The sequence below is a fragment of the Budorcas taxicolor genome, chromosome 21 (assembly GCF_023091745.1).
Source record: "Budorcas taxicolor isolate Tak-1 chromosome 21, Takin1.1, whole genome shotgun sequence".
Lineage (NCBI taxonomy): Eukaryota > Metazoa > Chordata > Mammalia > Artiodactyla > Bovidae > Budorcas > Budorcas taxicolor.
The window spans coordinates 51,763,181-51,777,693 of NC_068930.1; the positions used below are offsets into that span (position 1 = coordinate 51,763,181).

General features: G+C 37.8%; 1 protein-coding gene across 1 annotated transcript in view; it reads left to right on the top strand.

The window, feature by feature from the left end:
- TTC6 (tetratricopeptide repeat domain 6) overlaps window positions 1-14,513 on the top strand; it is a 200,784-nt gene that overhangs the window by 101,142 nt on the left and 85,129 nt on the right. Inside the window, exons 9-14 of the mRNA XM_052660010.1 lie at window positions 1,754-1,828; window positions 5,037-5,410; window positions 7,709-8,159; window positions 8,450-8,579; window positions 9,613-9,785; window positions 13,423-13,559. Coding sequence (XP_052515970.1) covers window positions 1,754-1,828; window positions 5,037-5,410; window positions 7,709-8,159; window positions 8,450-8,579; window positions 9,613-9,785; window positions 13,423-13,559 — 1,340 coding nt within the window. The remainder of the gene's footprint in view (window positions 1-1,753; window positions 1,829-5,036; window positions 5,411-7,708; window positions 8,160-8,449; window positions 8,580-9,612; window positions 9,786-13,422; window positions 13,560-14,513) is intronic.

Here is a 14,513-nt window from a genome sequence, read left to right on the forward strand (position 1 = left end):
GATCACTTTTGCTATTTTAATATAGATAACTATTTCTTATTAAATATTTGTCCTTATGTATGTTTGAGCTTTTTATTTCTCATCAGTCTGAATGATATGGAGGTCATATCATTCTTATTTTTTATCGACAGCACCTAGAACAGTGACCATCACATAAAAATTAATTGAACCAACAAACGACACTTTCTAGTTTGGAATCCATGGACTATTATAGTAGCATTACTGGTACCTAACCTGCCAGGTATTCCTGTTTTTCAAAGCTGTTTCTAATCTAACCTCCCTGTTGCCCCTTGCAATATTCTTAGAACACAGGTGTAATTACATCACTCAATCTCAACAAACTGAATAACATCACCTATCAAAGTTAGAGTGCTTATCTAAGTCTCATAACGTGGCCTCAGCTATGTTTTCTGTCTTACCTCCCATTGTGCCTCTGCTTCCATGTAACCTCCATGTACTCTGTTTCTCTGCTTGCACCAGAGTCCTTGGGGACTAACATCCCAGCACTTTGATACTTCTCTGTGCTTGTTTAGGCTATACCATTGGCCTGGCATGTTCTCAACCCATTCTCGGTCACACAGTGAAAATGTTACTACCTTTCACAGCCTGGCCCTAATGGTACCTCTTCTAGCTGGTCAATCCAGGTTCCTTCTCATTCTGAATTGACCTCCGCCTCTCCTGTGCTCTCTTTACACCTGATTCATGCTATCCTTACAGTCATTGTTACAGCTGCTGTGAATTGTTACTACTTTATGTCTTTTTCCACCATCATACCTGAAACAAGTTAGTTTTTTGTACTTTCCACCCTATCTGGTGTGGTAGTACTTCCTCTTTTAGTGTACTAGTTCTCATGGTGAGTAATATTTGTGTGAATGAAGCCATGAAATTGGAGAAGGAACCCACTCCAGTGTTCTTGCCTGGAGAATCCCAGGGATGGCGGAGCCTGGTGGGCTGCCATCTATGGGGTCGCACAGAGTCAGACACAACTGAAGTGCCTTAGCAGCAGCAGCTGTGAAATTAAAAGATGCTTGCTCCTTGGAGGAAAAGTTATGACCAATCTAGACAGCGTATTAAAAAGTAGAGAGATTACTTTGCCAACAAAGATCCATCTAGTCAGAGCTATGGCTTTTCCAGTAGTCATGTATGGATGTGAGAGTTGGACTATAAAGAAAGTTGAGTCCCGAAGAATTGATGTTTTTAAACTGTGGTGTTGGAGAAGACTCTTGAGAGTCCCTTAGACAGAAAGGAGATCCAACCAGTCCATCTGAAAGGAAATCAGTCCTGAATATTCATTGGAAGGACTGATGCTGAAGCTGAAACTCCAGTACTTTGGCCACCTGATGTGAAGAACTGACTCATTTGAAAAGACCCTGTTGCTGGGAAAGATTGAAGGTGGGAGGAGAACAGGATCACAGAGGATGAGATGGTTGGATTCAATGGACATGAGTTTGGGTAAACTCCGGAAGTTGGTGATGGTCAGGGAAGCCTGGCGTGCTGCAGTCCATGGGGTCACACAGAGTCAGACACGACTGAGCAACTGAACTACTCAACTGCTACTAAATTGATGGATTTTAAGTTCTGACCCTATGTGTGAACATAGTGATTTCAAAATCAGGAAGAACCTGTATTTTAATTAGTATTTCTGCATTTACTCTAATTTACTCAGTTATCACTAGCCAATTGTCATCTGATATTTTAGTTTACCAAATAGTATGTAGAGTCAATGTATATTTGTCATTTGACTATTTTACAGCATTTTTTCCTGAGAAAAGCTGCATCATTTGAAAATATCCAAAAACATTTCAGCACACAGTCTACTCAACTAAAGGTAAGATAATTTTTCAGTTTTTGTTACTGAAAGGAAATGTTCACATTTCTAGTAATAATCACCACCTATGCTTTTTGTTTGCTTTCCTAAAATAGCATGATCACTTGATTCATACAGAGTTGATTGAACTTTTGGATTTAACTGAGGATTTGGTGGCCTCTGTAAGATTGTTGTGCATAGTGCCAATTTAAGGTTTTCAACATCTCTTGGAAGTGTCTCATAGTCATACTTTGACTTTACTTGAAAGTGAAAAGTGTAGGTGAAAGTTGCTCAGTCGTGTCCAACTCTTTGCGACCCCATTGGAGTTCTCCAGGCCAGAATACTGGAATGGGTAGCCTTTCCCTTCTCCAGGGGATCTTCCCAACCCAGGGATCGAACCCAGGTCTCCCGCATTGCAGATGGTTCTTTACCAGCTGAGCCACAAGGGAAACCCTGACTTTACTTAGTATATAAGTCAAGTCACTTATATATTGATCTGCCATTTGCATTGAGCTCACAGTTTGTTTTATGCTGTAAGTTTATTTACAAACATATCTAGGATGCTGAGTTTGAGAGTTTAATCCTTTTTTCAGAGATTGCACCTCTTAATATGCTCCTCTTCATGTCTGTCTCATGGATTACTTCTTAAGCAGTTGGTGTCTTACTGTAAAGAAAGATGCAACAAATCCAGACCCAAAGAGCAAAGTCATCATAGTTAGTAACCTCCACTTGTTTTCCACTGAAAATGGTATATTCTTCTGTGGGCCCTCCTCACAGTGGCTCCAGGTTGTGAACGTCCAGATGCTCTGTCCCAATGTAGCACTGTTGGAAGCTCTGCAGAAGGCGTAGAGACTGAAGGTGGAAGAAATGGTGGGAGTTCATGAAGCCCTCCCTTCCTCATGACCTGGTTCCCTGGTGTGCCAGGACTGCAAAGTGGGCTAACCGTTTTAAAGCATAGATCATAAGTGAGGGACACCTACTTACTGAAATTAAAGCAGCTGCTGGAGAGGCAGAAATCTGTTGGGACTTCAGATGTGCTGGTGGGCACCATTTTTAAATCTCGTTCTAGTTTACTGATGAGGGAGCTGGTGGGTGCCATTTTTGGTGTTCTCCCTGTAACCTGTTAGTGCCAATGGGCATGCTCCAGCACATACCTTCTGCAGCAGCTATATTGAAACTGGGTTGGGTGAGTGTACCAAACTCTGCAAACCCCGTGACGCAATTGTGTCAAGCAGGGCAAGTGCCCCAAGTCCCACCCACCTGTGCCGCAGCAGCTGTGCCACAATTGGGCTGGATGAGCAAGTGCACCAAGCCTTGCTCTCTCTGTGCAGCAGCTGCAGCTTTGCAATAACTGGCAGGTGAACACAACACCCACAGGAGCACCCTTGGAGAACCTGGCTCAGGTGCCAGGGGAGACTGTGCTTCTGGGTCCCGTGGATCATTTCCTACTCAAGACTCTTTCAAGCCTAGGAGAGGTGCTGGTTTGCCTAATTTGTATAGAACACCGAGAATCAGGCCAAGTGCAGAGACAGGAATGTGTTCCTAAAGAGTTCAACGTAATGGCCAAAAGATGGTCACCAAATTTGGGAGATGAATGGATGAACACAGTGGGAACAGCAAAGAGACAGAAAATATAAGAAAATACTGAACACAAGTTACAACTGAACTGAAAAATATACGTGAAGAGTTAAAACAGCAAACTGGATGAAGGAGAAGCATGAATCTACAAGCAAGAAGGAAAAGCAACAGAGATCGCTGTTAGGCAGCAAAGTGAGAAAAGAATTTTAAAAAGTGAGGCTACCTTAAAGGACCTCTGTTACAACATTAGGCAGAATAGCATTCACATTATAGAGGTCCCAGAAGGAGAAGAGAGAAGGGACCAGAAAAATTATTTGAAGAATAATTTTGTTTTACTTTTTTCAGGCATGTTCCACTTGTTCTTGGTACATACATATGTGCTTATTTATATATATATATATATATATATATATATATACACACATATGTACACATACATGTGTTCTATAGTTGGTATTTCTCTGTTCTCTGTTCTAAGTCCATATTGAGTTAAATAGAGTTTCTTGACATGGGTAAGTATATATAGTAAGTCACAGAGAAAGTCAATATCTCTATTACATTTTAGTACATTTTAAAATACACAACTAGCTTGTATGGAATTGTTATTTGGGTTTGGAATTTGGGTCTATATTCACTGTTAAGAAAAATATTTCTATAATGAATTATTTACTAGCAAAATTAAATGCAATTTTTAATTGACAATAGCTCAATAGGTAAGAAATGCTATATCAAAGGATTGAAGCTAATCTCTTCTTTTATTTGTAATTAATGTTAGAGTTTCAAGTACAAATGCATAATTATTATAAATTATTCATTAATGTATTGTAATATTAATATTATTATTGAAAATTGATTCTGTAATGATTAGATAAAATGTTAGGTTGAAATTCTGTTATGTAAACCTATAAATATTGAATTGAAAACAGTTGAATATTAAGTATAGGAATTCTGTGTTATTGAGGTGCTTTTGAAAATAGACTTACAAATTGATGTAATAAGGTGAGGCATGTCAATAATTTTTGCTCTGCCTGCAATGCAGGAGACCCTGGTTTGATTCCTGGGTCGGGAAGATCTGCTGGAGAAGGGCTAGGCTATCCATTTCAGTATTCCTGGGCTTCTCTGGTGGCTCAGTAGGTAAAGAATCCACCTGCAATGTGGGAGACCTGGGTTCAATCCCTGGATTGGAAAGACCCCCTGGGGAAGGGAACGGCTACCCACTCCAGTATTCTGGCCTGGAGAATTCCATAGACTATACAGTCCATGGGGTAGCAAAGAGTTGGATATGACTTAGCAGGTTTCACTTCACTCACCATTTTTTTGCATTAAACTAAAAGTAGAGCACATACTTTATTTGGATATGTAAAGAGCATTCTCTTTAAATTAAGAATATATAAAATCACAATTCATATCTACTTTATGGTGTTATTTTTATATAGCTAATGAAATGTCATGTGACCAAATTATTGTACTTTGCTTTAACTAACCCACTGTTAACTTATAAGCTCACTTGAAATACATCAAGAATAGATGATTTGAAATTTTTCAATAGTGACCAAATTAAATTAACAGTAATTATAACTGAATTAATTTTAAATGTATAGCAACTAAATTGATTTTATATTTTTTGATTTTTTGTTTTCTTATGAATAAGAGAGTAAAATCTGCAGTTGAGTTGAATAAGGACGAGACCGTAGTTCTATCAGAGTTTCAGGATGACATGCAAAGCAATATAAAAGAGGTGAAGCTTCAAAAAGCAAAGGAGTTGGAGCGTTGGATGACTGAGAAAAACGAAACTAAGGAATCTGTCTCTGAGAAAGAAAGTATAGATACTATCTTAGACTACATGCACGGCAGATATGGTTCAAGAGACCTGTCTTTCACTCTTATTGAAGCATCTCGACAAGCTGGCATTACTTACATTGTTTATCCCAAGAAAAAGAAGATGAGATGGAGGAAAGGACTGAGACTCAGTAAACTTACACTTGTGTATGATGAGTTATCCAAGCCTCCAAAAACTCTTGAAAGGTCTTGTTTAATCAACATTTGTTATAGCTTAAGAAATATATTATGGTTTGGGCCTTAGTTTTATAATTCACTCATTGAAGGATCCTTTTGTATGTATATTTCCTGGGTCCGTCTCTTGTTGTTCAGTTGCTCAGTCATATCTGACTCCTTGCGACCCCATGGACTGCAGCACACCAGGCTTCCCTGTCCTTCACCATCTCCCGGAGCTTGCTCAAACTCATGTCCCTTGAGTTGGTGATGCCATCCAACCATCTTGTCCTCTGTTGTCCCCTTCTCCTCCTGCCTTCAATCTTTCCCAGCCTCAGGGTCTTTTCTAAAGAGTCTTCTCCAATGCCACAGTTCAAAAACATCAATTCTTCAGTGCTCAGCCTTCTTTATGGTCCAACTCTCACATCCATACATGACTACTGGAAAAACCATAGCTTTGACTAAACCATAGCTTTTCCTGGGCCCATCTCTGGTGCCAATTAATTTATCAGTCAGGGTCCCAGAAGTAAACAGATAGCACTCTCAATTTAGAATAATTCTAGAGAGGTATAACAAAGGGTATTTTACAAAGATGTGGGCATAGGGAAATCACAAATGATAGAGTGCTTTCCTGGGGCTAGAAATAATAGAGCCAGTCTCTACCCCTCAGTATGAGAGGACAAAAAGAGAGAATGATTACTAGAACCTGGAAGAAAGGAGTTTTATGGAAAGGATTTCCTTGAAAGAAGTAGTGAATTTTGGTCAAAGATCATGGCCAGTTTGAGGCAACCTTTCAGGAAGGGCCCGGAGGACTAAATACTATGACTTCACTTGAACTCTCTTTTCAGGGCTCCTAATTGAACATACTTGATTAGAAGAAAGCAAGTATTCCTATGTATATAGTCTGTACAGACTAGTATTCCAGGGCAAATGACAAGGTAGAGAATAGAGATAAATGTGGAGGTGGAAACGAGATCTGTTTGGCACAGATGGTCTTTCCAGGGTGACCTTTGACCAGAAATAGGAATTGAGAAGGAGTCAGCCACTCAGAAGGACTGGAAAATGCAATGGCTTTGAGGCTTGCCCTAAGCCTGGAACAGTGGGAGGCGAGAGAGTAGTGTTACTAGAGATATTTGCTGGGGTCTCATCGTGTTGTCTTGTAGGCCATGGTGAAAAGCTTGATTTGTATTCTAGGTACTAGGGAAAGCTCTTGGAGGGAGTGACATGATCTGATTTACATTTGTTTTTAAAAAAAAAAAACAAAACATGCTGGCTGCCGTGTGGAGAATGGATGAGACCAAGAGTACAAGCAGGGATTTAAGATGTTATTGTACTCTAGACAGAAGAGATGATGGAGGCTTGCACTGGAGTGTGGAGAGAGGTGAGAAGTGTCACTGAGTAAGGAAGCAGAAGGATACTGACATTTCTCACTTTTATTCTCCTTCTTTTAGCACAGGCCTTTCTCATAGTACACACTCGTTAAATATTTATGAAATGATGGGGTTTAATTTTTTTTCCTTCCAATAGAGCGTGTTTGTTCTCTCACGTGGCTATAACAGCACCAGCATACAATGAATGCTACTGAATGAAAACTGTGTGGGAAATGGAGAGTTTGCGGAGATGATCCTAGAAACATAGCATTTGAAAGCGTATTAGATGTTAGCTAATTTGATAGCCTAAGAAGTTTGGGATGAAGTCTGGGATGTCTTTTTGTTGGTCTGCTATGGAGTAAAATCTTTGCTTCTTCCTGCTTCCTCAAGTTCTTGTCCTTGCCAACCATTTGGATACATTTCCTTTTGCACATCAAGTTTTAACTCCTCAGTTCTCTGGAGATTGTATTTCCTCTGGTTGGGGGTAGGGATATAAATTAAGCCTGGAAGGAGCACTGACCCCTTATTCAGTTCTTTACAGAGGCTGTATCTTTAATAACAGTCTTCTGCTTTCCTAACCTCAGCATAGATTCTTCACACAATCTAAATGAACGAACAGCAGGACTTGGTTTGCATAAAACCCTGGGGGCTCAGAGGTTAAAGCGTCTGCCTGCAATGCGGGAGACCTGGGTTCGATCCCTGGGTTGGGAAGACCCCCTGGAGAAGGAAATGGCAACCCACTCCAGTATTCTTGCCTGGAGAATCCCATGGACGGAGGAGCTTGGTGGGCTACAGTCCATGGGTTGCAAAGAGTCGGACACGACTGAGCAACTTCACTTTCACTTTTCTTTCACATGTAATTTTATTTTGATAGCAGAGAAATAGTACTTGTCACTGAGTTGATTTATTGGTTATAAAAATTATATTTCTGTAATTTAAGAATCACCCTTTTGCATACTAGATCACTGTCCCACGGAGTCCTTCCTGGACAGAAGAAATATTTGCTCAGAATTCCACAATATGAACGTGTACTTCGGTGTCCCAGTGTACCTTTGGATTTAAATTTTGACAAAAGTGCCCAAATTAAAAGAATTCTAGAACATAATGATCCTCAAACATGGGCTCCTGAGATGGTGTCTCAGTTTAAGCAAAAGAAGACAACCCCGAGAGTTAAAATATCTGTTGACGAAGACTCATCTGAAACAGTGAAACAATCAGCAAAGCTGGACTTGAGTGATTCTTTGACCTGTGGTCTTCCTCCAGCAGTCATTAAACATTATGAGTCCGAAGTGGAGATCTTGACTGAAGAAATAAATAGTAAGAAGAAATATCCTGCATTTTTATACTGTAGGCGTGGAGCTCTTTATAGGAAACTGGGAAAGTTACAGAGTGCCATGAATGATCTACAGGAAGTAAGTTTTATGTAATCAAAATAATAATACTAACAATTTATCCTTATGATTATATATTAACTTTTACTAGAATTTTGAATAATGAACATTTGTATTATGTATATAGGATTGGAAAATTTTGACATTTTCAAATAATTAGCCTTAAAAACACTAGATTTTGTCAGATTCAGAGGCATCATATTATACTATACACATATAAAGCTGTTGAAGTCAGCAATGTTTGAAAGTTTATTTGATAGGCTTTCTTCCCTTAAATCAATTTAAATTGAATTTATACATCTATTTTCTAGGCTATATTCTTGGAGCCATTGTTCCTCAATGCCTATTGGCACCGACATTTCATTTATCTTTTCCAAGACAAAATTAATGAAGCTTTGGATGACTTGAATTTTATAAATAAATACAATAAAAATAATGCAGGTGGGTTGTCTGTGCGGTTATATCTTAACCTAAGCTTTGGTCATTTAGTGATATAAAGATACATAATTTAAGACATATAAGTCTCCACAAATGTTTGTAACTTTCCTAAGTTAAATTTACTCTTGATATTGTAAATATAGGACTCTTTTGTGATCCTGTTGTTTTAAAAAATATTTATCATAGTTTGAAATGTTAATGTCCTTGGTATACCTTACAATAAATTGGTTTCTTACTGCTTATTTTGTAAGTTAAGCTTACAGTTTTTATAGAAATAATTCACAAATTTAGTCTGAATTAGAGTTGTAGTAATTTTGCATGTGTGAGTGCTCAATTGCTCAGTTGTGTCCAATTCTTTGTGACCGCATAGTCTACAGCCCACCAAGCTCCTCTCTCCATAGGCTTCTCTAGGCAAGAATACTGGAGTGGGTTGCCATTTCTTCCTCTAGGGGATCTTCCTGAACCAGCCATCGAACTGGTGTCTCCTGAAACTGCTGCATTGGCAGGCAGATTCTTTACCATTCTTAAGACTTCTAAGATGGATGAAAAATATTCCATGAATAGAATATGATTGGATGAAAAAGATAGCTTTGTGTTTATGTACTATGCTCTAATCAAGTTGAATGACTAGGTATGGAACTTTTGAGAAATGAGAAAATGTCATATTCATCTTTGTATCTCCAACACTCACAACATACCACTAAAATATAATGAGCTTAATAAATGTTTTTTTTTTTAACTCTGTGCTGATCTCTACTAAAAGTCCATAACTTTTTACTATGAACAAAAAGATTATGAGACATTTTATAAAAAGGTAAAAGGTAATTTTTGTTAATGAAATTGAAAACACTTTTAACATAAATATTTATCCAGTCTGTGAACATGAATTTTGCATTGTTGAACAAAAGAACAAGTATTAAATGACAAAGTAAAATAGAGATACACTTTTCTAAGATTACATTTTTGGAGGGTGAAGGATTAATCTCTTAAAATTTAAGACTGTAACACTAAATTTTACCCTATTAATTTTCTTTAGATGCATATTTTTCAAGAGCAGAAATTTTCAGAGAAAAAAATGAAATTACTTTGGCAATTCTAAATTATACTCAGGCAATCAAGTGCAGGCCCACGGAAGCTGATTTGTACTTCCGGAGGGGTGAGATGTATGAAACAGAAAACAAAATGCTAGCCATTGATGACTTTTCTAAAGTAAGTTCTATTACATATAATGCAGCCTTTTATATATTTGTATATTTTAGAATATGATATAAAATACTAATTATATAAATACAAATTATCTAATTATATATTTATATATTTTAGAGCATGATATCCTAATTTATAACAAATTGTTGAAATTCTTTCATATGTTATATGAAAATTAATAAAAATTAATTAAGTCAAAATTAATTTATTTTAGATTAGATTCTAGAATATTCGTTAGTGGAATTGATATTAACAATACATCAATGATATTTTTGAATGAATGGATTTCCATCAGAGTTGGGTATGGGAGCATTCAGGAAACTTTGATGGAGCATTGACTTTCCAGCTGTCTTCTTTTGGATTATGAAGCAGTGAATAAAGAAACCTTTGCAGGTTCTTTAATAGGTGCTTCTTCTATTCAGTGGAGAAAATAATTTTCCACTTCTTGACACTGAGATCTGGCAATTTTCTCCTGCAGTAAACCTGTCTGCTTTCAAAGACTGCTTACTGGCTCATTCATTCATCCATTCATTCACTCACAAATATTTATTGCCTAAGGCACTGGGTAATAAAATCGATAAATCTTGGTGAATAAAACAGGCATGTTTCATGCTTACGTGGAGCCTATAGTATAAAGAACAAATATTAAAGAAATAAATATATATACTAATATATAATTACTAATTGTGATGAATGGTGTGATGGAAATAAAGATGGTCAGTTCTGTTTGGTTGCTCAATCATGTCCGATTCTTTGCGACCCCATGGACTGCAGCACTCCAGGCTTCCCTGTCCATCAGTAACTCCCAGAGCTTACTCAAACTCATGTCCATTGAGTCAGTGATGCCATCCAAACATCTCATCCTCTGTCGTCCCCTTCTCCTTCTGCCCTCAATCTTTCCCAGCATCAGAGTCTTTTCTAATGAGTCAGTTCTTTGCATCAAGTGGCCAAAGAATTGGAGTTTCAGCTTCAGCATCAGTCCTTCCAATGAATATCAGGACTGATTTCCTTTAGGATAGGCTAGTTCAATCTCCTTGTAGTCTAAGGGACTCTCAAGAGTCTTCTCCAGCAACACAGTTCAAAAGCATCAATTCTTTGGTGCTCAGCTTTCTTTATAGTCCAACTCTCACATCCATACATGACTACTGAGAAAACCATAGCTTTGACTAGACGAACCTTTGTTGGCAAAGTAGTGTCTCTGCTTTTTAACATGCTGTCTAGGTTGATCATAGCTTTCTTCCAAGGAGCAAGTGTCTTTTAATTTCATGGCTACAGTCACCATCTGCAGTGATTTTGGAGCCCCTAAAATTAAAGTCTGTCACTGTTTCCATTGCTTCCCCATCTATTTGCTATGAAGTGATGGGACCAGATGCCATGATCTGAGTTCTGGATGTTGAGTTTTAAGCCAACTTTTTCACTCTCCTCTTTCACTTTCATCAAGAGACTCTAGTTCTTCACTTTCTGCCATAAGGGTGATGTCATCTGCATATCTGAGGTTATTGATATTTCTCCCAGCAATCTTGATTCCAGCTTGTGCTTCCTCCAGCCCAGTGTTTCTCATGATGTACTCTGCATATAAGTTAAATAAGCAGGGTGGCAATATACAGCCTTGATGTACTTGTTTCCCGATTTGGAACCAGTCTGTTGTTCCATGTTCAGTTCTAACTGTTGCTTCTTGACCTGCATACAGATTTCTCAGGAGGCAGGTAAGGTGGTCTGGTATTCCCATCTCTTGAAGAATTTTCCACAGTTGATTGTGATCCATACAGTCAAAGGCTTTGGCACAGTCAATAAAGCAGAAATAGATGGTTTTCTGGAACTCTCTTGCTTTTTCTATGATACAGTGGATGTTGGCAATTTGATCTCTGGTTCCTCTTGGCTTTTCTAAATCCAGGCTGAACATCTGGAAGTTTACAGTTCACATACTGTTGAAGCCTGGCTTGGAGAATTTTGAGCATTACTTTGCTAGCGTGTAAAATAGTGCAATTGTGCGGTAGTTTGAGCATTTTTTGGCATTGCCTTTCTTTGGGATTGGAATGAAAACTGACCTTTTCCAGTCCTGTGGCCACTGCTGAGTTTTCCAAAGTTGCTGGCATATTGAGTGCAGCACTTTCAAAACATCATCTTTTAGGATTTGAAATAGCTCTACTGGAATTCCATCACCTCCACTAGCTTTGTTCATAGGGATGCTTCCTAAGGCCCACTTGACTTCCCATTCCAGAATGTCTGGCTCTAGGTGAGTGATCACACCATCGTGCTTATCTGGGTCGTGAAGATATTTTTTGCACAGTTCTTCTGTGTATTCTTGCTGCCTCTTCTTAATATCTTTTACTTCTGTTAGGTTCATACCATTTCTGTCCTTTATTGAGCCTATCTTTGCATGAAATGTCCCCAAGGTATCTCTGATTTTCTTGAAGAAACCTCTAGTCCTTCCCATTTTATTGTTTTCCTCTTTGTTTGCATTGATCACTGAGGAAGGCTTTCTTATCTCTCCTTGTTATTCTTTGGAACTCTGCATTCAAATGGGTCTATCTTCCCTCTTTTCCTTTCCCTTTAGCAAATGAAATATTTATTGATGATAGGGGGCAATTTATATTTGACTGGGAGATATCAGAGAACCCCTTGAGGGAGTGAATTTTTGCTAGCCTATGTTCTGAGTCTATAGTCAGGCAGATATTCCACTGATTGCAGCAGAATTGTAACCTTGAACTTCTGAGTTTTAATTCTAAATTCTGCTTCTTAGTACAACTTAGAAGTTATTTAAACAGTTTAACTTCTCATTTTCCCAACTACTCTGTTTCTTAATTTATAATGGTTAGCCACACACTTGACATTCTTTTGCTTCAAGAGAATATTGTTATAACTTGGTAACTTCTTGAATAGAAGTGAACACAAGTCTCTTTTGAAGATATTAAAGTTGTTAAAATATCTTTTCTGATCATTTCCTTTATCTAGCACTGATATTAATAGTTTAAAAATTGACTAATGCAGCGACTTGAGGTCAACCGTCAAAATCTTTAGTGTGTTTTTTCCTCTGTTAAAAATACTTCATAATTGCTGTGCTTCTATTTCCCCTCTACTATCAACAGGCAAGGAACTTTACAACTGAGTTTACAATGATTTAGTCTGTTTATTGTCTTCTTTGTCAGTGTGAAATGATTGAGCGATGCCATTACCAATTCATTTCTTTTCTCCATTTTAGGGGCTAAATTAACCCATATTTGATTTCATTGAGTCAGCCTTAATGTAGTCTAATGTGTGTCACCTTAAATTGGAATAAAATGCTATGATAGATACAATATAATCCAATCCTACTCTAGTTGAATAATTACTTATGAGGTTTTATTAATAAAAACTTTGGCGGGAAGAAACCTTGGCTTCTTATATGTGCTTGATTTGGTTTTTGTTTTTAATAAAACCTCCCCTTTCTAGAATTTGATGACAAATGGATTTCCTTAAAGGCATGGTCTTTACATGCAAATCTGAAACTTTTGGCATCTTAGTTTGTTTTTATGTAATCTGAAGTTAAAAACAGGGTTGTAGTTTTTTAATTTCCTGTGGGATTGTATACTTTTCTTGCTTATTTTTTTCATAATATGATATGTTTTTGTGACTTCCCTCCTCCCCCTGCCGCATGTAGTGTATCTTTTATGATCCCAAAAGAACAGATGCATTATTTAAACGTGGGATGTTCTACTATGAAAATGAAAACTGGATTGCAGCTGAACAAGATTTTACAGCCTTGTTAAATATAGATCCCCAAAATTCTCAAGCAAGGTAAGAATTATTTTAGATACAGTTTTTGAAAAAAAAAATTGAAATATGCTCTCAGGAAAGAAAATTGCTTGAAAAACATCAGACAGCCCTTTGAAATAGTGAATCTATTTTTAGAGCTACTAGTGTATGAAGCTCTTTACCTATACCCTCAGAGTAGTGAGCATTTCAACCTAAAAGGCATAAAAGTGATAATTTAGAGTTGTTTCATTTGCATTTTCTAAAGACGAGTTACATTATCAATTTTTAAAAATATTGACCTGTATTTCGTTTCTTTGGATTTCTTTTCATACCTGTATTTATTCAGTACAGAGAACTGTTGACATAGATTTTCATTCTTTCTTGTTGTAACTTGGATATTAAACTTTGTTCTTCCTACCTTATTGTACATAATTCGTTTCCATTTTGTTGTTTTTCTTTTAATCAAAATTTAGTTTTGAGGAGGCTTACAACGTTTATATAGTCATACCTATTTGTCGTCTATTAGCATTGTTATCAGAGAAGGCAGTGGCACCCCACTGTAGTACTCTTGCCTGGAAAATCCCGTGGATGGAGGAGCCTGGTGGGCTGCAGTCCATGGGGTCGTGAAGAGTCAAACACGACTGAGAGATTTCACTTTCACTTTTCACTTTCATGCATTGGAGAAGGAAATGGCAACCCACTCCAGTGTTCTTGCCTGGAGAACCCAAGGGATGGGAGCCTGGTGGGCTGCCGTCTATGGGGTCGCACAGAGTCAGACACGACTGAAGCGACTTAACAGCAGCAGCAGCATTGTTATAGTTAAATAAACTATGCATTCAAAAAGATGCAAAGTATAAAGACATCACAATGTAAATGCTTATGTAACCACCACCAGCTCAAGAAACATTTCTAGCACACCTCCTTGTGCCTTTGCCTCTCTGAGAAGGTAACCACTGTCCTGACTTAACATTTCTTTATGGTTTCAACACGCAAGCA